Source organism: Buteo buteo, chromosome 7 (genome assembly GCF_964188355.1).
Source record: "Buteo buteo chromosome 7, bButBut1.hap1.1, whole genome shotgun sequence".
In the NCBI taxonomy this organism is placed as follows: Eukaryota; Metazoa; Chordata; class Aves; order Accipitriformes; family Accipitridae; genus Buteo; species Buteo buteo.
The window spans coordinates 17,983,025-18,008,783 of NC_134177.1; the positions used below are offsets into that span (position 1 = coordinate 17,983,025).

General features: G+C 37.8%; 2 protein-coding genes across 4 annotated transcripts in view; one reads left to right on the forward strand and one right to left on the reverse strand.

The window, feature by feature from the left end:
• The window catches only part of PLS1 (plastin 1), a 50,178-nt gene extending 40,429 nt beyond the window's left edge, over positions 1–9,749 (reverse strand). Inside the window, exons 1-2 of the mRNA XM_075033251.1 lie at positions 9,694–9,749; positions 9,259–9,375 (exon numbers count right to left, since the gene is read on the reverse strand). The gene's annotated coding sequence lies outside the window, so the exon portion shown is untranslated. The remainder of the gene's footprint in view (positions 1–9,258; positions 9,376–9,693) is intronic.
• Positions 9,750–10,484: 735 nt separating this feature from the next.
• Positions 10,485–25,759, forward strand: part of ATR (ATR checkpoint kinase) — a 42,941-nt gene continuing 27,666 nt past the window's right edge. For all 3 annotated transcript variants that reach the window (XR_012650972.1, XR_012650973.1, XM_075031742.1), the window contains exons 1-17: positions 10,485–10,583; positions 11,484–11,575; positions 13,579–13,722; positions 14,251–15,140; positions 16,160–16,347; positions 17,575–17,769; positions 17,981–18,207; positions 19,054–19,206; positions 19,355–19,553; positions 20,168–20,427; positions 20,837–21,027; positions 21,130–21,230; positions 21,555–21,726; positions 22,396–22,563; positions 23,461–23,655; positions 23,997–24,182; positions 24,670–24,762. Coding sequence is in view for 1 of the 3 variants with exons in the window: in XM_075031742.1 (XP_074887843.1) it covers positions 10,525–10,583; positions 11,484–11,575; positions 13,579–13,722; positions 14,251–15,140; positions 16,160–16,347; positions 17,575–17,769; positions 17,981–18,207; positions 19,054–19,206; positions 19,355–19,553; positions 20,168–20,427; positions 20,837–21,027; positions 21,130–21,230; positions 21,555–21,726; positions 22,396–22,563; positions 23,461–23,655; positions 23,997–24,182; positions 24,670–24,762 (3,513 nt within the window). In the remaining 2 variants the exon portion in view is untranslated. The remainder of the gene's footprint in view (positions 10,584–11,483; positions 11,576–13,578; positions 13,723–14,250; positions 15,141–16,159; positions 16,348–17,574; positions 17,770–17,980; positions 18,208–19,053; positions 19,207–19,354; positions 19,554–20,167; positions 20,428–20,836; positions 21,028–21,129; positions 21,231–21,554; positions 21,727–22,395; positions 22,564–23,460; positions 23,656–23,996; positions 24,183–24,669; positions 24,763–25,759) is intronic.

Consider the following 25,759-nt stretch of genomic DNA (forward strand, 5'->3'; position numbering starts at 1 on the left):
TATTCTTCATATTCTAGCTAATTGCAATTACTAAATAATACCAAATAGATGTGTGTTGCCAGAGTATTTTTCAGTTTTCATTAATTATCAGATGGCAGTATGGCCTTCCGTCACCTGCTAATTCCTCATTCAACTCTACATGGTTCAAAAGATTATCAGAAGATTAGACTGATCAGCTACTATACTACAAGCAAGCCAGGATTTTCTGTCATGGAAAATTCATAGGTTATTTTTGTTTTTCTTTTTTCATTGGTCAAGCTAGAGGAAAAAAAGAGGGTCTTCTACGATACAGGGCAAAAGCAAATGGCAGCATTTTAAAACCATCCAGTCTCTGTAAGAGTCCACAGATGCATAAATGCTACCCACTTGCCAGTTCATAGCCTTAAGAAGCTATGTTTGCTGAAGTGCTGAGGATGAAAGGAGCACATTAATAAATCTGAGGAACTAAAGCTAACTAGGGTATTGTTTGTAGCTTCTTAACTACAAGATTATTTGGAGCAGACATGAAGTTCATTTGCTGGTACTGTAGTTCTTAATAATTAGGCCAGAAGAAAACATCTCCAGTTGTTGTTGCCAACTGTCAATTTTAATAATATTTTGAAGAGGAAAAAGAAAAAAATTTCTGAGCAAATTTTTTGCAACTGAATTATTCAAAACCTCAGCCTTAAGATTCATATGATAGGAGATACCTTTCATTTAAAAATACAAAGTTGTTTCTGATGCTTAGGTGAAAACTTTACCGTCTTACAAACATCAGAAATAAAAATTTAAAAAAATTTACAAAAATCTTGGGTTTAGACAAATGCTTTGATTTTATTTTTTTTTTAATAGTTTCAGCTGGCAACATGAGCAGACATCCCTAAGCATTTAAATCATATATTGCAACTATGCAAAAAAAAAAAAAAAAAGTCATGAGTTTAAAAAAAAAAAGTCTAAATATAAAATATAGCCAGGCACTTCTACTAAAACAATACATATCTAACTTTTCATTCATGTGCTGCAAAACAATGCATAAAGATGTCCATGATTTTATTAACTAGAAATTTTGTTTCCTTTTTCAAGTATTATAAAAACATTAATCTTACAAAATAGTGCTAGGCTAGTAACAACCCTTACAAACCTAAAAATGACAGTTCAAAAACATTAGGTTTTGCTTTAAAATTAATGACTGGAAGTTCCATAAACTGAGAAAGATATGCTTATACAGTTATCTACAGTCTAGTAAGTATAGGGCACAAGGCTTACTACACAGAACATCCTGTAAGCTGGTCATGCAGATTACCTTTGTAAGGAGTCTCTAGAGCAGATCTTACAAGATACACATTTTATGTCACATAATATTTTAACTAAATACACAAACATTTTGGATTTTAAGTTAGCTACAAGTCTGCACCAAGGGGCTCATCCTCCTCCCACTGACCTTCACAAAAACTGAATAACCCTAATAATAATCATTTACTGTCATTTTACACAGTTACAATTCATGAAAAATAACTCATATTTCCAACTCTCCAAAATTAATGCTCTTGAGCATTAAACAGTAATCTATATTTAAATCCCCATTTTAAAATTTCTAAACATGGCACAGAAATATTTATTGTGCTATTACTATCCATTAGCAAGCCAACACTATTCTTACCTTCCATACTTTCATTCAGATATGAGGGACAAGCTATCCCATTATTACTGGTCTATCTCCTTCTGATTGAGGAGTCCAGCTCAAAGCAATACAACTGAGTCACATCTTAATGAAGAACTTCTTAGGTAGCAGAGAGACTACAGTTGCACCCAATTACTCATCCAACATATGCTTATTTGATTGAGAAGGACTGATATGGATTAACCCTATTGAGTCTAAATTCCTTGATCTTAATTTACTTAGTAAAAAAGCAGAATGGTAGCTTAAAGAATAAATTATATGGCAGAAGAATTTGTTCCATAGATTAATCACCACAAAAAAAAAATCAGGAGAGAAAGCATGCAGAAATTTTGGAATGCAACAGAAGTATGTGCTCAATTACTATAGATAATTTCTACTTTCCCCAAGGCAGTCTATCAAACAGAACTTTATTAAAAAGCCCAGCATGGCTGACCCAGTAGCTGTCTTTCACAACGGGAGAGCTGCCATTTTAGGGTGCAAGCCACCTTATGGAAACAAACTGTCATGGTTTAACCTCAGCCAGCAACTAGGCACCACGCAGCTGCTCACTCACTTCCCCCCACCCAGTGGGATGGGGGAGAGAATTGGGGAAAAAAGGACAACACATGGGTTGAGATAGACAGTTTAATAGGACAGAAAGGAAGAAAATAATAATAATGATGATGATGATGATAATAATAATAGAATTGGAATATACAAGTGATGTACAATGCAATCACTCACCACTCAGTGACCAATGCCCAGTCAGTTCCCAAGCAGCAACCCACCCCCAGCCAGGCCAACTCCCCCCATTTTATATACTGGGCATAACATCCCATGGTATGGAATACCCCTTTGGCCAGTTCGGGTCAGCTGTCCTGGCTGTGTCCCCTCCCAACTTCTTGTGCCCCTCCAGCCTTCTTGCTGGCTGGGCATCAGAAGCTGCAAAATCCTTGACTTGGTATAAACACTACTTAGCCACAACTGAAAACATCAGTGTGTTATCAACATTCTTCTCATACTAAATTCAAAACATAACACTATACCAGCTACTACAAGAAAAAAATTAACTCTGTCCCAGCCAAAACCAGGACACAAACATAACACAGAGTGTCAAAAAGAGGGATTTGCTCTGGCATGACAAACAAGTCCTGTGTGGCCATTATGTCCTTTTTGGTAGGACGTGACCAAACCACCTTGCCCGTGCTCAAGAAGCCAACTGGGAGGTTTGAGTTTCAGGCAGAACAGAGAGTCTTAAAGATTTTTGCAAATTTTGGGGGAGTATACACATTAGTTTTAATTTTTTTCTTTTTTTTAAATCTCTATTAAAAAAAAAAGTTGCATTCCCTTTCAATACCATCTTTATGCAAAAGCTCTATCACCTTGATACACATAGCATTACCAAACTGCAAGAGGCAACTGAAATTTTGCCAGACTTAACTTTATTAGAATGACTTTAAAAAAAAAAGTTGGAGTAATTCCCATATACACAATGGAAACTTCCACTTTGCAATGGTGTACCCACATGTACATTTTAGTTAATGCTGATAAAGTTATATTTTACTTTATTCAAAACATTACAGAGTACCCAACATTGTAGCTTACAGAGGATATATATTTTCCATGTATGTTTAGCAATATTTATCTGGAGACACATAGTAATAGCAGAAGAATGAAATCCCTTTGGAAAGATCAAAGATATATAAATAGCAATGATTAAGATGAACAAGATAGCAGCTTTTGGAAGAATTTGTCCAATAAACCTTGAATAAGTGAAGGAGTTACCTGTGGATACAACTCTAAGCACAGGATAACTCTCTTTTAAATCAATAAAATTATCAATAAAATGTAAATTTATTTCTGTGCTATAACATTTTGCTAATTTGGGATGTGAAAAATATTCTGCCCCATACAAATAAGTGGCTGATAAAGGTGATGACAAATAAAGCAAAATATATCTTTATATTCAGTTATGAATTGTTTTCTCACTGAATACGTCATGTTACCTAAGGGGGAAAAAAGATCAATCAGATACTCAATCAGAGTCAAGTCCTGATGCCAGCTATATCACTGGCAAAATCCATACTAGTTTCAAATAAATATATCTTGGTTCTATAAATCAAGCCTAGAAGGACTAGAAACATCACAGAGGTAAAATACTTTGCTCAATAGAAAAGGAGAATTTCATACTGCTTTATATTAACCTGCTTTAGGATATGAAAGAACAGAATCTAGTTTCCCTTTGTCATAAGAGGATAAACTAATGCAAAGAGAAATGGTAGGACATGTGGAAAAAACATGGAAGAAAGGGAGACGTGGAGCTAAAAGAGGAGCTTGATAAATCAGCAAGACAAAAAACATTCCAACTATAAAAATTTCAGAAAATAAAAACCTATCAGGAACACCTGGTTTGAAAAGGAAGAGCTAGCTCCTGAAGCTCACACTGAGACAAATCCTTTAAATCAGCATTCAAGTAAATATAATCTTGCTGATAAGATATGGCCTAATATTTCAGCTTTTCTATATGTCAATGTTTTTAATCAGTCCATTGTACCAGTGATTATTAGTAAGATGAAAGGATGAATACACTAAGTGAATTAAAGTTGGTAATGCTGGATCCAGCAGTAATTTTTTTTGCTAGTGCCTGTTATTTTTAAGGAAGCATCTACAAGAGAACCCTGAAAGTGGGTTGATAATCCTTTTCTCACCAAAAGCATGCACGTAGAAGCACACAATCTGCTTTATCCATAATTTATTTCTGATGCTTAACAATACCAGTCTCACTGATGAGCTATTGTGATGTACTACCTTTATTCTCCTTGGACACCTGAATGTAATAGCAGTAACTAAAGTACACACCTCCACATAAAACTCTGGAAATTCATCAAGTAATTTACATTTAGACATACCAAAACAAATAGTTATGTATATAATAAAGTCATGACTGACATTTAGTATTTCCTGCATGTAACCAGCTGAATCAAAGCTGAAATCATGTAATTAGTAATTTTATCACAAACATAATACACTGGAGAATAGATAAGTCACCCTTACTGTTTCATTTTGCAGCCCTTTCTTAAAGATGTAGCAACAGCGGTGCTTAAAAACCCCTTAATAAAGTGGCATTACATGACTGTAATGCAGAATTGTATTCATATTGATCTGACCAATGCCAGTTGTTTTCATTGTTAACAGCCCTTTGAATATCACAACATGACCACTAGTCAACTGTTTGCTCAGTGAATGTCAAGGCTGAAATGAACTAGTGAGACAACATCTTACACAGAAGATCTTAAAACCTAGGTTTTAGCTTGATAAGCATTTGCAGTTGCTTAGCTAGGTATCTTTTCCCAGCACTACATTTACAATTTATTGTTTCCTTATTGTCTGGCACAGTACAGTGGAACTTTCTCCAGTAATAATTCTATTTGCTAGTGTCAGATCCTTTTATTTGCTAGTTCTACTTTTATTTAATCCATTTATGTAGACCTAGTGATTTTTTTGAGATTTCATGGTAACAGTTTTCAGGGATGTGAAGTATTTCACACATCATGGTGAATGCTATGAAAATACTTTATTTAATTAATTACTGCAATAAGAAGGGTGGCAACTAAACATTAGACACAGACTTTACGTGAAGAGTTAAATGTAAGGGTACAATCATTTTAGTTCAGGTATTTCCATACTACATGCTGTTAAGGTGGTGTCTATTCTGTTGACACAACCCTTACTGAGCAGTGAAAGCTCCAAGTACTGCAAAAATATTCATCAAGTAACACATGCGCCTCCAAAAGGTAATGAATACTGTTCCAACATATGTAAGTTTACTTTATTTCACTTCTAAAAAAAAAAGAGGGTAAAAGGACAAAAACCATTAAGCCCCTTTTTCCCTCCTCCATTGTGTTGGTTTGTATAGTAAGCCATGCAATGGGAAAAGTTGACATTTAGCAGAACTTTTATAAATATTCCCATGCATAAACTCTATTCTAGTCTTAATTTGTATGGAACACAGAACCAGATGGAAAATTATTTCTCCTCACATTAAATCTCTCAGAAAACAACAATTTTCCACTATGAAAATTGTAGCTAGTACAGCTACTTAGATTTTCACTGAAGAAATTCTAATGAAAGAATCTATGTAATTACAAAGAGCCAGAATTTTCAAATGTAGTTTAAATGAGATTTTAAATTAAAACACTGCACAATTTTCTCCTAGCATGACTAGTACAGTTTTGCACTTTATTAAGGGATTTTTAATCATCACTGTTGCTACAAGTTTAAAAAAAAATTTCCAGAGCCAATTAAACCACAGAAAAATTTATCCCATGAAATCATTATAACATTCTTTGGTTCTGCATTTTTTTTAATTTTTAAAATCAGCATTTAAGATTCTGCAAATTTTGCCTTAGGGAACTAGATTACAGGCATCTTAACTCTCATTCAAAAATTATCAGCTCAAAAAATCTTGATGTTACAACACTGATCCTGGTAGTACATACATTTCTGTGCGTTTCCTCCACAGTTACTAGCCTCAAGAATAACTTCTCTTCTAGAAATACCAGAAAGCAAGAAACAAGTAACAAAAAGATATATACAGGCAACTACGTTTAATAGTAGTAGCTGTAGATAAGCAAAAAATAGTCATTGCTGCTATATAAATAATAATGCCAGGTTCCAAAAGAATGTATAATCTAACATGCTATCTCTCCAAATTACTCAAATGTTTATTTTAGATCATCAGGTTTATTCATATTAAAAATATGATAAATGCTTGCAGGGCTAGGACCTGTCTAGATTACATATAGAAATAAAAGACATGAGAAAAACAGATTTTAATGTCATATTTTCTTTCCTCACTTTTTTTCTTCTCTCTTTTGCCTGTTAGTTTTTGCTTAGTTGTTGGATGTTCAAATTCTTTTAGGCTTCTGGCTTGCCTATTGTCCTTACCACCATTTACTGTTTCAATTTTGTTTCAGTTTTTCACTTTTTTTTTTTAAATCATCAAACCAATATTCTGTACCCCTTCACTCCAGCCAAGTTGACTAAGTAACACAGGCATAGGTAAGAACAGAGCACGCTGGAATACACATTTTTATGGTGTACAGGAACAACGCAATGTGTTCAAAGGTCAGGCAACTACTGTGACAACCACTTTCGTGACTATATATGGAAATTCATCTTCAAGTAATCATACAGACTATCAGGTGTTATTACAGCAACCATGCAAATGATAAGCCATAAGCATACCTTGATATTACATGAAACTACTTAGTAGTACAGTTCAGAGAACCTCCATGCACCATCTTGCCTGCATTTCCTCTGACCACTGTATCAGCTTGTATAATGTTCATATTTCACAGTTCATGAAATCATCAAGGAATACACATGTGCATTTAAATGTTTTAGTATAATCACCTGTGTTCACCTGCAAGAGACAGCTGAGATTTAACTGCAGTCACACTAACCACACCCACAGAGTGGATGAGCCCCAAGAAGAACAGTAATTCTACCTCAGAATTAAACAACAGAGGGAATAGAAGTACAATCAACATGCCCTTGTGCTCTGGGACCTGCCAGCCCAAGGTAAAGTCACTCAGTGTCTGAAAATAAGTACATTGACCTGCAGAGGCGTGTGGTAAAGAAGCAACAAAAGCCAAAGAAGATAGAGGCCTTGGTGTGGAAGAATCATGCAATTATACAGTGAGAGGACTGCGCAAGTGGGGAAAAGGGGGGGTGTGAAGTAACATCAGCTTCAGCAGAAATCTTGGTAGTGCCACATACACTGATACTTAGCTCTACCTATCTGCATGAATTTCCCCCGACTTCCGCAACCTGCGAGCTCTGCACACCTAAGACTCATTTCACCAATATGCATGCTGCACTGGACAAGAAAATACAGAATGGTCTCAAGGCACACTACTTTCAGTAGTAATTAGTCACTCTCTCCAGCTGGATAACACCACACCTGGCTGCTCCTCCTGAGAGTCAAGAAACATAAAAGCATAAAATAATGGGATAAGGAAGAAACAAGGAGATGAATTAAGAGTTTATTGAATTGCTTACCATGTGTTCAAGAAAAGCAAGGAACAAAGTCAGGTGTTTCAGTTGGTGCTTCTTTGGAGGGTTTGGGGAGTGCCCATAAAAATGTTTTCATGGGGAGCATCTAGAAGAGTTCTTACATCCTCGCAGCACAATGAAGTTATTATGGGCAGTCTTACATAGAATCTTATAAGACCACGGTAGCAGAAGGAACTTGATATGGTCAGAAGGCAGTAGATAGGGCTTTATTACCAGGAAGGAAAAAAGTCTCCTAACTTCCCTCCCAGTGAAGAACGGAGAGCAGGAGAGCTCTCTTTATTGAGCTGCTATAAGTACTTATCACAAAAAAGAAAAAAGCCTGAATTACATGCTTGGTAAATACTTAAAGAAACACCACAAATTAAAATAGCATTCTACCTATGACAAATGCAAGCACTTTTACAATACCTGTATTAATATGATCTCGCTGTTGACTCAGGAGACTTCCAGGCAAAAGGACTATTTTTTGTTTTTTTTTGGTTTGGGTTTTTTTCATTAAGCACTTTGCGTGCCCCACTTATGCTTTACCAACAACAAGTAAAATCACCTATGATTCAATAAACTTATCATATTTCTTAGGATTGAAAGCTAAAGAATAATATAGTCTGCTCAAACTCTCCTAAGATCCCAACAGATATCTTGGTATCTTTTTTAAGTTTATCAGGGATGACATGGGAATTTTAACTCTACATCAAATTCACAAGTAATGCAATTAACACCTTTCTTACTGTAATTGTTTCTCAGGCTTGGAAGTCTACATTCAGAATGTTGTTTTCACAATAGATTTTTTTCAGCTGATATTGTGTAGAAAGTTGAGTTCAAAATAACACTGATAACAAAACCCAGGCATACCTGGTCTTCCTGGACCCTTAAATTTCTACTTAACAAAACACGTAAAGGTACGTGGTTTCTGCTTTCTCTCAAGAGATATTTAATATCAGCTGGTAGAAAACATTGCAATATGTGTTGAAAAACAAACTAAGATAAAACCCAGTTACGTTTTGTAAAGTTCCTCAAAGTATTCCAGGTCCTTCCCATGTTAGGGAACCTTTGAAAGGTCAACAGAATTTCCAATGAAAGAGCATACGTGTATTTTGCAGGATAAATGTAACCATCTATGAATGAAAAATTAGTAATAGGTTCCCCAAAAGCATCCATCTGAAATAATTAAGTAACTGAAATACACACACGCACCCACTTCACAGACTGTATTACACGCGAGAGACACAGCCATAGCACAGTGGAAACAGGCAAAAGAATTAGTAGCCTCTGAAGGGATTTTATTTCAGCCCAGAAACAACGCTAAGACAAAGTTCACAAACGAATGCAGAAAGAGCTATACCTCCTACTTAGAAAAACAAAAATCAGACTTCAATTTTCCCTCATGTACTCTCCCTGCTATTCCTATCGAGACGTAAGCCCCTTTATTTTATCCTTTTATACTCTGAAGTCTTGCAGACTTGCTACACAGGTAGGGCCCACACGCACGGGTCATAAGCTTACGTTCACCAGCACGTCCCAGGACCGCTACTAAAACACACCTTTCGCTGTGGTGTAAGGCAGCACGTAACTCTCCACACACTGTAGGATGTTTAAGTAGCCTTTCGCGTTTTTCCTCAAAACCTTTCGTACTTTATGCGTTTAAGTGCGCTCACTCCCTTAAAAGGAACATAAACAGAAAGCAACATATGCTAAGAGTAAAAAACAAACAAACAAACAAAAACCAAAACCCGCAGCACCAACAACCCTCCCCCACAGCAGTGTTTTAAATATTGTTTAAATACGCTCCTCACCGCTACCTACATGGAGGAGTGCTGGGCCGGTGGGCGCCGAGCCCCCCCACCTGCCAGAGTGCGCTCCCCCGCCACCTAAGCGAACTGGGCTCGCCGCCCCGGACACCGAGAAGGGGTGACACCGAGAAAGGGGTGACACCGAGAAAGGCGACCCGCTCGCTCGCCCCCCCGCTCCCGCCCTACCTGGCGGCTGCCGCCTTCCGCAGTGCCGCGGCGCCCGCCGGGGTCCGCCGCCACCTGCTGCCGGCGGGGCGGGGCGAGCGGACGGGCAGCGCCGGCGGCCAATGGCAGGGCGGCCGGCGGCAGGGGCGGGCTGAGGCGGGGGTCGCTTGGGGCCGTTCTCTGCAGCCCGAGGGGCTCGTCTCACAGCTGAGGGAGCTAAAGGCCGCCAAGTCCGGGGCTGTGCCCCGCCTGCGGGGCGGCAGGACGCCGGGGCACCCTGAGGAGAGTGCCGCCATGGCCGGCCCGGGCGGGCAGTGAGCTGTAGGCAGCGCTCTGGCAGGGGTTTCCTAGCTAGCACCGAAGTTTCCTCTTCACCGTCCCTCAGGCCGGGGCGTGCCGCTGCCCCCCCGCTTTAAGCCATCCTCACAGCTGCGGCACCTCCCTCCCCCGCTGTGCGCTGCGAGTCCCCTGGAGCCGCGGTCCGCGCTCCGCCGAGGCGCCCGTCGTGGCTGGCCTCGGGCTGGCGCTCCCGGCGGCCCCTCAGTAGCCGTGCCGAGAAACGGCCGCGGCTCGGCGGGGTGCGCTCGGCCCCCGCTCGGTTGTTAGCCGTCTGTGCCCTGCGCCGCGGAGGAGAGCCCCGCTGGGGCAGCGAGGTCCCCGTGGGAGGCCGTTAGAAGCCGAGCGCTGAGCCGCCTTAACCCCTCTCTCGTCTGGTGGCGAAGCGGTTAAATTTCAGCAGCGCCGCGGGGGGGCGCAGGCGCCCGTCCGACAACGGAGGCGTTTTGGGTCCTGCCGCACGCCGTCACGCAGTTCCCGCCTCCGCGGCGCGCGGCCTGTTTCAAAGCGGGAGCCATGGCCGAGCAGGGCCTGGAGATGGCCTCCATGATCCCGGCGCTGCGGGAGCTGGCCAGGTAGGACGGGGCCAGCTTCCGCCTCGTGGAGGGGGGGAGTTGCGCTGCGCTGCAGGAAGCGCGCCCGGCCTCGGCATCAGAGCGTGGCGTGGGGAGGTGGAAAAATAGGTTCCTTCGCCGCCGCTCTGCGAGGTTTTCCGGGGCTGGGCCTGCGCCCTCCCCTCATCCTGCTCGCCTTCGCCCGCCGCCACCTGCCTGGGTTGCTCCCTCCCTCACGGGTGGTGCTGGTAGAACCTGACAGGAGAGGCGTGTTGACCTGCATAGTACCCAGCGTCCTGGGGACTTCGTTGTGTTTGCAGTGTCTCTTCACTGAGAATTAAACGACCTTGAAAAGGGTTGACTCTAAAGTTTTAATGGTAGCATTAAGACTGCAGTTTTGTTTTGTGGTAGGAAGCTAGTCGACGTGGAGGTACAATTGTATGTTGAAGATTTGACCTGACAAGAGCTAGTTGCCATCTTAGTCACCTGAGCGTTTGCTATTGATACTTCTTACCCAGGGTGTTGGTAGCTAATCAGTTGAATAATTCTGGTTAATTCCAAAAGTGAAATGGGGTTCTTAATTATTTTTTTTTTTTATGCACTGAAGCTGGTTTGTTGCTTGGTAGTAGCATGCGGATAAATCCCTTTGTCTGCCAGGTGTGAATTTAATATATACCAAACATAATTGCATAAAAAGATTAAATGATCTTCAGCACTTTGTCAAACTTTGTGCTTCTGAAGAATAAGGAGAAAGAGGAACGTGCAAGAGGCTGGTCACTAAAACAAGGAATCAATTTGTACTTCTTTTTGAAGGCTTCTAGAAGAAAAAAATGTTTAACATTGTGTTGTTGAGATAGACTTCAAATAATTATTTTGTATTTTAAAATGGATAATGTCAAAATAATGTACTTTTAATTTTAGTGCCAGTCCAGAAGAATACAATACAGTTGTGCAGAAACCAAGACAAATACTCTGCCAGTTCATTGACAGAATTCTTACAGATGTAGATGTTGGTAAGTATTACATCCCTATCTTTTAAAATTATTATCTGCTTTATGCTTTAAATAACTTCTGCCAAAAAAAAAGTTACAACTCTCATTTCAACAAAGATCTAGTAGTTTAATGCAATACCATTTATGACTTATTTTTTAATAACTTCCCTGATGAAGTATTTGCTGTTATGATGTGAAGTAACCGAAGTAAAAAAAGAAAAAGAAAAAAAAAGGAGGGAGGAAATGCAGTGCAGGGTTCTATGAATATAAATGCTCTCAACATCAAAAATCAGGAGTATCATGTAATGTGATTGTTCATTGAGTAATATAGCTTGCAAGTCTTAATACTCGCAGGGTCCTTCAGAATTGAAATACTTTGATGTAAATGGCTTTATTTTTAATTTTAGAATTCTAACAAAGCCTTATTTCAGTTCTCCTTAAATCATGTTAAGGTTTCAATTATTACACTACTTTAAAATATTTTGGTAAATATGAAATACATATACTAAAATATTATCACTTGTACTTATCTGTACATTAGCATCAAGGAGAATCACAGTGAGGGTAACAGTGTTTTCAAGGTATAATTTCATGTAGCTGTGTCCTGGTTTCAGCTGGGATAGAGTTAATTTTCTTTCTAGTAGCTAGTATGCTGTTGTGTTTTGGGCTCAATATGAGAAGAATGTTGATAACACACTAATGTTTTCAGTTGTTGCCAAGTAGTGGTTATACCAAGTCAAGGATTTTGCAGCTTCTGATGCCCAGCCAGCAAGAAGGCTGGAGGGGCACAAGAAGTTGGGAGGGGACACAGCCAGGACAGCTGACCCAAACTGGCAACAGCATATTTCACACCATGGAATGTCATGCCCAGTATATAAACTGGGGGGAGTTGGCCTGGGCAGGGGGTGGGTTGCTGCTCAGGAACCGACTGGGCATTGGTCAGTGAGTGGTGAGTGATTGCATTGTACATCACTTGTATATTCCAGTCCTATTGTTATTATTATTGTTGTTGTTGTCATTTTAATATTATTATTATCATTATTAGTTTCTTCCTTTCTGTCCTGTTAAACTGTTCTTAACTCATGAGTTTTACTTTTTTTTTTTCCAATTCTCTCCCCTATCCCACTGGGTGGGGGGGAAGCAAGTGAGCGGCTGCATGGTGCTTATTTACCAGCTGGGGTTAAACCATGACAAGCTGTCTCAGTAAGACTGATATTTTGTCTAGTGAATTGATCAATTTAAGTATCATACTCATGTTACTGTATAGATGATGTGTTTGTTAATTGTCTTATAACCCTGAAAGGGAAGGCTATAAAAATAAAAACAAAAAGCCAATCTGCTTCAGATACTGCTTTTGAATACATAAGTGTTGTATTTTATCATTGCCATGTAACTTTTCTGGTTAATTGCTATCTGAATCTGCGATAGTTTTCTTCTTGTGCTAACTAACCGTGTGGAATTTGGATAAATCTGATGTGATTCAGATACCTGTTTCAATGGAGCTGTACAGCAGCATTATATATGTTTAGTATTTTGCTATAACTTTCTGATCCAGTAAGTTGAACTTACCATTTAAAAACTTCTATTTCTTGGAGATTTAGAACAATTCCTAGAGTTTTTTTTCTGCTAAGATCATAAACCTAGGGAAAATTGTGTCATTAAAAATTAAAATGTTAACTATTTGCTATTCTTCAGTCATCAAACAGTTGGATATAATACTAACTAAATGTTAATGCATGTAGTGTTACTGAATAATATTTAAGCTGAGTAATTTATATTTTCTTCATACAGTTTGGTGTCAAATAATGGGTTTACAATATGCACAAAATCATCTTCATGGATTAGTAAAGCACACTCCCAATTGATAATTATACAGGTTTAATACTGTATCATAGTATTTTGTATAAAAAAATTATTCTTTCTCTTTAAGCATGAAGAAAATTTGTGAAGTTGATTTATTGTGATGCTAATTCAGAAATGTGTCTCTTTTTTCTTTTTTTTTCTTTTTTTTTTTTTTTTTAAAGTTGCTTTGGAACTGATTAAGAAATCAGATTCACAGCCAAGTTCTGTAATGTTGCTTGATTTTATTCAACATATCATGAAATCTTCCCCGCTTATGTTTGTAAATGTGGATGGAAATCAGGAGGAAACCGAGTGCAGTTGCATTGGTGAGTTTGTTGAAAATGTTTATGTTGAAGCTTGATATTTTCAGGATTTAAATTTTCTGACAATGGGATCATATAAAAGAACAAAAATCAGAAAAAGGCAGATTCATAAGTTCAGTGTTACATAGTTATAAGTAAGTAAATATTATGATAGACTTCTAATGTTGTGAGTTGATTTGCACTTGTGGTAACGGAAATTTATCAGGACAGAGTTTAACCTTATTCATTACCATTGCTTAGTGGTATTACCCTGTTCATGTTGATGAGATATCTTGTACAAATATTCATTGCCTGAGGGTTTTTTGGGCAGAGGAAAATGCCTGGAACTACCCAGTGTAAAATGTCTGTCCCCTGTACCGTCCCCCCCCCAGTGAAGGGTCTTTGTTTACTAAGCCTACATGTATTTATCTCAAGGAGTTTTCTTCTGTTTTACTCATGAGCAACCTGCTCTCAAGGAGGTGCTCATAATAGGAGGTTTTGGTTGTTATCTTAATAATTTTCTGTTTGCTGTTTCTTTTTTTATTGTCCTAGAATTTAGTAACTGGATCATAACAAGGCTTCTCCGAATTGCTGCAACTCCAAACTGCAACATACTGCACAAGAACATTTGTGACGTCATTTGCTCTTTACTTTTTCTGTTTAAAATGAAGAGCTGCTCCATTTTTGAAGTACTAACAAGAGACTTGCTACAGCTTTTCCAAGACTTAATCTTCCTGCATGAAAGAGATGCACAAAAGCCTCTCTGGGGAGATGGACTGGTCTGGCCAGTGACTGTAAAGAGGTTTTCAAGCAATACAAGTGACAATGTGGGGTATTTAAGATTGGCACCATTACAGCTGATGGGTATGCCCAATGTAGAATGTTTGGAAGTTATATTAATGTCTATTCTGACAGATGTTGTTGCAGATGTGTTTTTTGTACGACAAGATATTATTCTCTGGGGTATAGGCTGCTCCCTGTTGGAGTATGGCAGTCCAAAAGTTAAAGCTTTGGCAGTGAAGTTTTTAGTAAAATTAATTCATTTAGGAGGACCTCCAGAACAGCTGGCCAGTGTTTTCTTCACAGTCTTTTTTGGAATTCTACAGTCAGCACTTGAAATGGATACTGAAGAATCAGAACTCTTTGGAGAACCACTTTTACTGTTGGTGAGGACATTGTTGCCTTTTGAAGCAGATTCTTACAGAAATATTGAACCTGTCTACTTGAATATGCTATTAGAGAAGCTCTGTGCGTTGTTTGAAGGTGATGTGTTTAGGTGTCTTCAGTCTGAAAAGCTGAAAGCTGCTTTTTGCCATATACTGCAATATTTTCTGGAGTTTGTTCCAACTGGCTATGAATCTGCCTTGCAAGTAAGAAAAGTCCATATCAGTACCATATGCAGAGTTTTTGTGAATGTGCTTGGAACTCAGGAAGAACAGGAGGTAGGTTAATTTTAGAAACTGTATTCATTGTGTGAATAGATCACGTACAAAAACCTACATCTGTGCAAAGAAGAAAATCTAGGAAATACTATTTTTAGTTGCGTAATTAGATTCATATTCCTTGTTTCTCAACTGTTTCACATATTTGTATAGGTCAGAGTTCTTTAATTAGTTGAATGTAGCTGGACCCTCTGTTTTTCAGATGTATTAAACTATTGACAAGCTATGCAGGCATAAGGCTCTGTCTGTAATCATAGTATAAAACGGGGGTAAGGCACAGAGTATGCTCAGATAAGGGCAGCTTTACAAGTAATTTCCCTTCATCTGAACTGGTCTTACTTTCTAACCATATGCTTTTAGTCATATTTTGGGGGGACAGGCAGACAGAAAGGTTTGAAATAAAATAGAATCATAGAATGGTTTGGGTTGGAAGGGACCTTTAAAGGTCATCTATTCCAGCCCCCTGCAATGAGCAGGGACATCTTCAACTAGATCAAGTTGCTCAGAGCCCTGTCCAACCTGACCCTGAATGTTTCCAAGGATGAGGCATCTACCACCTCTCACTGGGCAACCTGTTTCAGTGTTTCACCACCCTCATCGTAAAAAAAATTCTTCCTTATGTCCAATCTAAATCTACCCTCTTTTAGTTTAAAACCATGGTGAGGTGTTAATAATGAGGTGTTGGTATGCTGAGTGTTCCCTTTACACCCACATGCATATCCATTGTCTCTTAAACTTGCTGTGTCCATCTTGATGGCTTTGGTAGCAAGGTATTATGGTGAGAAGTGGTAAACAGCTGTACAAGCTGCATTCTGTCTGGTAGGAACACAGGAAACTTCTTTGCTTATGAGAGTTTTCGTCTTGTAATTAAGATTTTTGAACAGAAAGGTTTTTAAGAACTTTGTTACCATGTTATTTTGAAATTTTATATTTTAAGTCAGAAACAATAACATCATGTCTGTCTTTGAGAAGTAAAGCATAGCACACATCATGGTACCTCTGTCATTTGTCCATCCCAGTATCTGGTGAGCCCACTTTATACAGCATTAAAAATACAAATGGAAGAAATCTTTCAGGAGCTTCATCAGAACCAGCTAGATACTTCCGATACTGATGGGTGGAGCAGCAGCAGTGATGAAGTTCCAGAGAAAAGACGACGACTAAGCCTGCCAACAAAGCATCCAAAGAAATCACCTGCACCCGTAATGTATGATGCTTACTCAATAACTACTTTTATAGTAATGTGGCTAGTAAATAATAACAAATGACAACTTTTTTGAGTCAGTTTCTTTGTAACAGCCATGTTGAAAGATTTTCTGGGAAAAGATCTAAATGATATTTTGAATCATCAAAATCTACAGATGTTTTTTAAGCCAAACTTTAGTGAATTATTTTCACTTTTACATACTGAAAACGGAAAAGCTGAGAGAATACATACAGAATGACAGAATCATGTATGTGGCTATGCTGTTGCACTGTATGTGCTTAAAGCAGGTCTAGTTAAGTCAGGTTGTTCTCAGATGAACAAAGCCAGTTCTCTCAGCCTTTGCTTGTGCTGTGCTTTAGCTCTGTGATTATCTTGGACTTGTTCCAGCATGTTGATCTCTTTCTTGTATTTGGATACTCAAAACTGGCTCCAGGATGCTGTACTCCAGGTGTGGGCTCAAGATCAGTCTTCACTCTTGATAGTACAGCCCAGTACATAGTTGACCTTCTTTGCAACAAGGTCACACTGCTCTTATATTCAACTTTTCTGCAAGTCCACCGGGTCATTTGCTCCAAAGCTGCTTGCTAGCTAGTCAGCCCTGAGCCTGTTCTATTGCACGGGGTTTTTTGTGCCAGTTGCAGGACTTTTCATACGTCTCTGACCTTCATGAGGTTCTTGTCAGCCTAGTTTTCCAGCCAGTTGAGGTCCTCCAAATAAGCAGCTCTTCTTTTATCTGCAGAGCTATGTGCCTCATTGTGGAAAGGAATCAAGTTAGTCTGGCATGATTTGCCCTTAGTAAATATGTGCTGACTGTTCCCAGTCACCTTCTTGTCCCTTATGTGGCTAGAAATGAGTTCAAAGAATTTTTCCATAACCTTCCCAGGGACTGAGGTTAGACTGGCAGGCCTTTAGTTTTTTGGATCCTCTTTTTTGAAGGTGGGTGAAACGTTTGCCTTTTTATATAGTCATCAGGAACCACCCTTGTCTCCATGACCTTCCAAGGATTGTAGAGCTATACCTTTATAGCCTTTCAGTAAGTCTGATTTGCATCATACTTAACTTCAGAGGTAGTCTCTTGTTCTCCCAAAGAGCACATTTAAGCTAAAGCTTCATTTATTATTTTCTTAATCCTGTATCCAACATGGATTAGCTCTGGTTTTGCTATGATGATTTATCTTTTCTGAAAAAAGTATGTGTTGGAAAATAATTAATATGGTCAAATTACAGTCTCAGTCCTGTAAACATGAAATTGAAGAGTCCTCTATGGAATGTCATCACAAAGAAAGCTGCATCCTTAATGTTTATCCTTGAGAGAGAAATTCTGACAGCGGATATTCTTCAGACTGTGGAAGGGATTACTGTAATTCTGCGACTAGCTGCTTTGTGCATAGTTCATTGTTCTCCCTCAACAAATTCTACCAGGTAAAGTACCAAGGTGACTGTGAAACCAGTAATTTCTCATAACTGTTCTTATGATTTGTGTAGATTAATGCTTGTCCATGTATCAGGACAAGTATTGGTTAAGTCCTGTATGTTTTGAAGTAGTACACTTTCATAGCAAGTTTGCCTACAAGCAGTACAATTTTAAATGTTATAGTATGTTGCATTGATCATATGATTTCTATTTTAACAGTATATATCATAAAGTAGATCATCTGTGTAACTCTGACACATGTAAGAATACTCCGAGCTCCTCAGATTCAGTGGTGAATATACAGTTCACATGGATTTCCTCTGATTTTATCACAAGAGTAGTGAAAGTCTGCAGAAACCTGTTAGAGGCTGCTACGCAGATTGTTAACCTAGAACAAGTGATTGACAGAATAGTGAAAATCTTTGATGCTTTGCTGTATGCACAAGGTGAGAAATCCTTTAAACTAGCATGTCTTTTATTGTATTTGTAAATCAGGAATGCATCTGACTAAATTGGTCTGTTGTGGTAGAGGTACTGAAATGATAGATCTTGTGTTAGAACTCCAATTCCTGTACAAAAAAGGTTAAATTATAAAAAAGAGCATTCCTCTCCGTTTAGAGAGTTTGCTTTGTATTCCTCTTTGAACATGATTTGCTAGTCTTTGTCTGTACTTCTACTGATTATTTTTTTTTAATCTGAACAAGAGACAACATGGGGATAGTGAATATGCGTGAGAAAGAAAACTGCTAAAAGTTAATTTCTTTTTAAAACACACAGAGGCAGCATGCCTTACTATCTCTGTTCCGCTCAAAGATTTCAAAGCTTCTGACCAACTTCAGCAAATGTGGCATGCAGGAAGTGTACCAAAAATATTAAGTACTTGTATGTTTTCTTTAAAAGTAGCTGGTAGGATGGAGGACAGACTCAGTTACTAAGACTAAAGTGTTATTTATTATGAGTTCGGCTTACTAGCCATCCCAAAGTCCGCCAGAGATTCTTCATATAAATCCAGAGATACCAAAGTTGTATTCGTTCTGCTGCTCATGTGTTACATGCTGTCAACTGTTTAATGAAATTTTTAGATTATTTTGATGTAGCACTACATTATTTATTATCATATGTCTAAAATGTAGAATATCAACATGTGGGAGTAGTGATACTAATCTTTGTTGATGAAAAAAAAAACATTTTATAGCAAATTAAGAACATAAAATGTGCATCTGTTTTATAAACTATACAGAGCTGTAAAAATATCAGTGTTTTGTTGTTTTGTTTTATTTTTTGCCCCCTAGTGAAAATTCCACTGAGTGATCAGATTCTTGATAACTTATGTGGATTGCTGTCTCTGCCCTGGATTTACAGCCATCCTGATGATTCTTCTTTTAAGCCATCTGCTTTTGGGTTTGATCCTCTAGTTTTGAGTCAAAAAACTGCACAGAGTTTCTGTAAGTATGTTAAAGTATGTAAAATCTAATATCTCTCTGGAATGATTGTTCTCAAGTAAAATTATTTTCTTTGCCCTCTAATGATGATTGATAATATTAAAAGTTTAAATCAAGTAATTATCTACTTTATTTTGTTTTTTCTTTTTAGCACCCCAAACTCAGTCACACTGTGTGTTCCTTCTGTCTCTCTTCCCAAGAAACATTAGTCTGGATTGGAGAAAATCCATTTATTATTGGGCACTACAAAGTCCCCATGAAGTAATTCGGGCTACTTGCGTTAAAGGATTCTCTCTCCTGCTTCATCCGCCAAGTGTGCAGTCCTGCAGTATGATTCCCAAAGCTCTTTTGTATGTATTAATGCTGCTTTTCTGTCTTCATGCAAGAAGAAAAATGGACAAATAAGAAATGTAGTACAAGCACAAAAATAAATATTTATCTCTATTTCATCCAGAATTTGCTAGATCATAATTTCAGAAATCTTAAGATACCAACAGGATAGGTTTAAGTGATGATGTCTGTATGATAGAATAGTGTTTGCTTACCATGTCAGTGTACAAGTTACTTTGCTAGTTGAAGACCTCATTTCTAATTAACAAAGTTAAACTACAGAGGGGAAAGGAGATATCTTTGTCAGTTAAATATATGTTATATTTGTCCATATGTCTCTTAAAATCTTTGCAATTTCTCTGCCTTTTGTATATACAAATCTTGGTGTCTTCTGTCTTACTGTGTCTAGTCTTCAGTATCTTTATAACATGCCAGACTCACCATGCCCAGTGCTACTTCAAACATTTAATAGAACTTGAGGGTAATCTGAAAAGGGAAAAATAATTTAGTGAAACATATCTTTAAATTGTCCTAATAGTACTTTCAGTATAGTTAGAGAATTCAGACAATGTAGAAATACAAATTCTTAGGTAAATGATCTATTTTAAAAGTTTCATATTTGTTTCCATTTCAGAAATCAAATCAAAGATGAGTCTGAGCTAGTCAAGGAGGCTTGTGCTGCTATAGTTGGGAAATTATCTTGTTGTCTTTCTGGTACCTTCAGTGTACAACCTTCCTTAGCAGACTCCGCTATTAAGCATGTTAGTTATGATATTTTGTGTAGCAGCCTTACTGTGACTTCTGCTCATGAAAAAACTTGTTCTGTGCAAGCCTGTGTTTTCAAGCCATTTCTTATTCTCCTCGAGAACGAAGTATCCAGTTCAGTAAAGCTAGGTATGTGACTTTACCTTTATTAATATTTTGCACTTCTGTATGAGGTACTAAGTCACTACTTATGTACCGTTCTCCATTCTTTTTTTTCCTATATTGTTTTTTTTATAGCTGCAATGGTGCTTGAAATGTTGTATTTCAGTTGATATCACTGCTAATGTTTGGTGTTGTCACTGATACTCTTTTTAAACTACCTTGGTTTAATTTTGGTCTATGGCCATATCTAGCAATGTAATACTTGATAAAATCTGAATTTTAAATAGCTTGTCTGGTTTGACATTATTTACACTTTTGATAAAAAAATATAGTGTGCTTTATGGCTTACTCGCATCACTGTTCTGTGCACTTCAATAGATTTTCCAAAGGCATTAAAAATATATTTTCCTTTCTTCCTCCAACCTATGCCACCCAGCATTTATAGAAAATATACCTCATCTTTGCAAACATCTGGATTTTAACACTGATGAGTCCAGTGTGAAGATTCTTGTTGGGTCTTTATTAAACCTAATGGAAGATCCAGACAAAGATGTAAGAGTGGCTTTCAGTGATTGCATAAAGAACATACTAGAATCCTTAGACTCTGAAGAAGGATTCATAAAAGAGGTGAATTCATATTTATTTTTCGTTGTTTTTCCTAACTTACTATGGTTTTTGTTTCACTGATGTCAAACACTCGAATTACTTTTTTTTTTTCATGTGTTCTAGCTATTTGTTTCAAGAATGAAAGAAGCTTATACAAATGCCAAAATATCAAGAAATAATGAGCTTAAAGATACCTTGATTCTCACAACAGGAGATATTGGAAGGTATTTTTGACAGTATCTTGAAAATTCAAAGTAGTGTCAGTTTGTGATGCAAAGTAACTTTTTTGTTCAAGTGTAAATGTAAGGTTAAACTACTTAATTCAAGGTCAGCCGTTGCCCAGAGTCCTTTGCAACTGTACTAAGCTGTTGATTCATATGGAATATTCCTCATTTTCTTCTGCCCTGTCATAGGAAGTATGGATAAGCTATGCAAATACAGTGATGAGTCGTTTTGCATTATGGTGATTATATATTCTTAAGTAATTTTGTTAATGCAATGATTCTTTTTTCCTTTTTAATTCTTTTTCTTCTGCTTACTTTGTAAAGGGCATCAAAAGGAGACTTGGTACCATTTGCCCTCTTGCATTTGTTACACTGTTTGTTGTCCAAGTCAGCTTCTGTGGCTGGAGCAGCATACACAGAAATTCGATCCCTGGCGGCAGCTAAGTCCATAAAACTGCAAGCTTTTTTCAGTCAGTACAAGAAACCTATCTGTCAGGTAAAAAGAAAAGAGTTGGTGGTTTAGAAAGGCATATGTTTAGGTTCTTTTTGTGTATTTTGAAAATGGTATTAAAGGTAAAAATTACAGTATTTTACAAAAGTTTTATAGGATGACAGATGATTTAAAAAACAAGAAAGACCCCACAAACATTCAGGAAGGAATGAGAAATCTTTGACTTTGTCATGATCTTCTCCCCTTGACAGTATTGCTTTTCTTTTTTATTTCCTGTATGCTGTTGTTCTGAAGTAGAGGATCTACATAGTTTCTTGCATTGTGTGGTACCATTGCCACAAGAGGCTTTGATTTTAATATTGGAATTGAAGTCAACGTTTACAGTCATTATACAGACATGATTGATTTGTTCTTTTGTTAAACCCATTACATAAAGATGGAAGTTCTGTTTAAAAGAAAATTATCAAAACCAGACTATTCTAATTTTGAGTATTTTTTTTAATAATGCAATGTCTGAATCCAGGGTTACAAAATTAAATGCAATTATTAAGTAGATTATAATCCAGTCCTATCGCAAAGTAATTATCATAGATCTATGTGCAATAAATGAGGAAGGATAACAGATGCATAGAAAGAGGAGTGAAGCTCTTGTGTTTATTTTTAGGGAGTGAAAAAGGGGAAAATAATACTAAATATATATTTCTTCATGCTTAGTTTCTAGTGGAATCCCTGCACTCCAGCCAGATGGCAGTATTGAGTGCTCCGTGCCAGGGTAATGAGGTACAGAAACAAACGGCTGCTCACCAGAGAGAAATGGCGCTGGACATGTTATCCGAGATTGCCAATGTATTTGATTTTCCAGATCTAAATCGCTTTCTCTCAGTAAGTTGGGCAGTCCTTTTTACTTTTGATTTTGGGGGGGGGTGGGGCGAGGAGTGGTGTAGGGTGTATGTGTGTACTTGTGGATTTCTGTTTTAGTCCACAATTTTTCTGTGAGTGTCATAGATCTGATTTTTTTTTCCTCCAGTTGCTGTTGTTTGTTATAATATAGAATATTTTGGGATTGCTGCAAATGGGAGCTCAAATACAGAGGAATATATTTATCAAGGAGTTAGTGATGGCTACAGTGCTAATTCAAGTATGACAGATGATGAACTAAGGTCTAGCGTACTCATTGAGTATATCTATATTAATGATTTAGTGCACTTGGAGGGATTCTTCCTAAGGTGTGATTTTTGTATGATGTCTGCTTTCTTGTTTCAAATGAAGAAAGCTATTGTTCCGTGCATAGATCTCTTCTTGATCTGGTTAGCTATCTGTTTTACTTGAAGCCTAAGTAGCTCGTATTTTGCTTGTTGGTAGATGGGAAACGCACAACTGTTAAGTCAGCAGTGTTCTAGTTGACTGGTAGGTTGAGGGAGTGGTGTTGTGTGTGGGTGTGTTGTGTTTTTGTTGGTTTTGGTTTGGTTGGGGTTTTTTTTTTCTTAAGATTTCCTTTTGTGGAGAATCTAGATGGACACAGAAAGTGCTAGCTCACTTTTTGTTTGCATGTTTCTCAGTATTAATTAGATGAAGCACCTCCTTAAGCAATTATTTTATGTGCATTTTTACTAGGTATTTCCATCTTATTAAAGTAGTTCTTTATTCATACTTATAGTCATACATAGGACCAGTGGCATATGTTGTTGTACTGACACAAATGGAAAGAAGCTGAACCCTGGGTTTTTGGAGGGGTTTTGTGTTCGTTTTTTCCATTAAGTGTTGTTCTTAATTTACCAGCGGACCCTACAAGTTTTGCTTCCTGACCTTGCAGCCAAGGCTAGTCCTGCAGCCTCCACACTTATTCGAACGATAGCAAAACAGCTGAATGTAAACCGAAGAGAGATTTTAATTAATAACTTCAAATACATCTTCTCGCATTTGGTCTGTTCATGCTCCAAGGATGAGCTTGAGCGGGCACTTCACTACCTCAAGGTAAATTGGCATTTGTTTTATTATACATGCAGATTAGGAGCAACAATTGATGAATAGTGAGCTTTCTGATTTATTTAAGGTATTGCAAAGCATAGGTGGGTAAATTGTATATGCAGAAGTTTTATTCTTGTTATTTATAATCTGTTCTATTGGCTCTGAGGAACTGTTGCAAGATATTCTGCAAACTTAAAAACTCATCTTATCTAGCATTAAGCTGATTGGAAGCTTTTTCTTTGATTTCTGTGGTAAATCAACTAGAGTCCAATGCCTCCTGTCTCTCAGTGTGCTAGTTCTATTGTGATGAAATGAAGAATTGGCTTCTGTTTGCTATTTGATTATAGAGTGAGACCGAGATAGAACTGGGCAGCTTGCTGAGACAGGACTACCAGGGACTGCATAATGAATTATTGCTGCGTATAGGAGAACACTATCAACAAGTCTTCAATGGTTTGTCAATATTGGCTTCGTTTGCATCTAATGATGATCCGTATCAGGGACCTAGAGAAATAACATCACCTGAACAAATGGTAAGGACATCAAAATATTAGTGTTCAGTTTTGTTCAGTAATTTTTTTCTCCAGTCTAAGAGCGAAGACAATTTAACGTCCTTTGAATGCCACTTATTTGAGGCAAAAAGTGGAGAAAAGGCTGGCATTTCACATTAAGTGTTCCTGTAATGGGGAGATACATACAAAGTATGCATTTAAAAAAACAAACACCACCCCCACCAAAAAAAACCCCAAACACCTCCCCACCCCTCAAACACCAAAATCCTACCAAAACAAAAAAACCCACAGCCTAATAGGGATGTCTTTCATTAACACTGATGTTTCTTAAAGAGTAGTGTATGTATTTGGGATTCTTCTCATTTATCTTTCAGAATTAGTGTTTCATAGTTGCTTTTTGCTTTCTTAAGCTTAGAAATGTGTTAATAGTAAGATTATTTGGATTTTCTACTTTTTTTCCTTTTTGGTTTTTTGTTTGTTTGTTTGTTTTTGTTTTTCCTCTCTACAGGCTGATTATCTGCAACCTAAATTGCTTGGTATCTTGGCTTTTTTTAATATGCAGTTACTGAGTTCCAGTGTTGGCATTGAGGATAAAAAAATGGTGCGTAACTTAATTTTTAATATTAAAACAAAGATAAGCAAGGTCTATTTTAATATTCCAGACTCATGTGATTGTGCAAGTGTTACTGAAATCTCAAAGGTACTAAAGTTCTGACATGATTCTTGAAAACTGATAGTCTCACTGTGGGTAGGACTTCTGTGTAAGCTCAAAAGTTTTTGTTTTGTTTCTTTAATGGTCAGCTAATACACATACTTCGGTCAGACATAGGATATGTAACAAGTCAGTCAACCAGTAATTATAGAGGAGGAATCCAAGTTTATGTTTTTTATGTGTGGAAGAAACAAAGTGGAGGATGAAGCAATATGGGAGAAAACTGGAGTTGCTGCAGGGAGTAGGGTTATAAGGGCACCAAAGGGCAAAGCTAAAGGAAATAAGATGCAAATACAAGAGAAACCGGGCTTTATTGGTTTTGCTTCTCACAGAACAGCTCCTTTCAGCTTTACAGTAGAGAGCATTTAGAGAAATTAGAGCTCACAACTTGGGCAAAGTCTGAAAATTCTGCTCTGCTGAGGCAGTGCTTCTAACCACAAGACAGCCCTTTTAGCCACCTCATAGAGGTAGTGCAGATGATTTCTGTAGGGAATTTTTCAGTGCTAGAATGTATATAACCTTCACATTAATGGACTGCATTTTCTCTTGTGTATTTTCCAGCTTTTTGCTTCTCAGATATTAACATTGAGATGCTCTGATTTTCGTAGCCCCATGTCTTCCTGCTTTCTGAATTGCTTCATTTATTTAGCATTTCTTCTGCTGCACCTGCTATTGTTTCTATCTTTTCTTGTTCTGTTTTTCGTTCTTGGTGAGTTTCCCTTTCCATGATCTTTCCTCAAGCTCAGGTTTCTTCCTGTATTACTGATAGGTCATGCCAGGTGTTGTACTACCTTGTTTGGTACAGTGTTACTGTGACTGAAATTTCTGCATCTCAGTATTTCTCTTCTGTTTTTCATCAGTCCCATTGACAACTGAGCTATTAGCT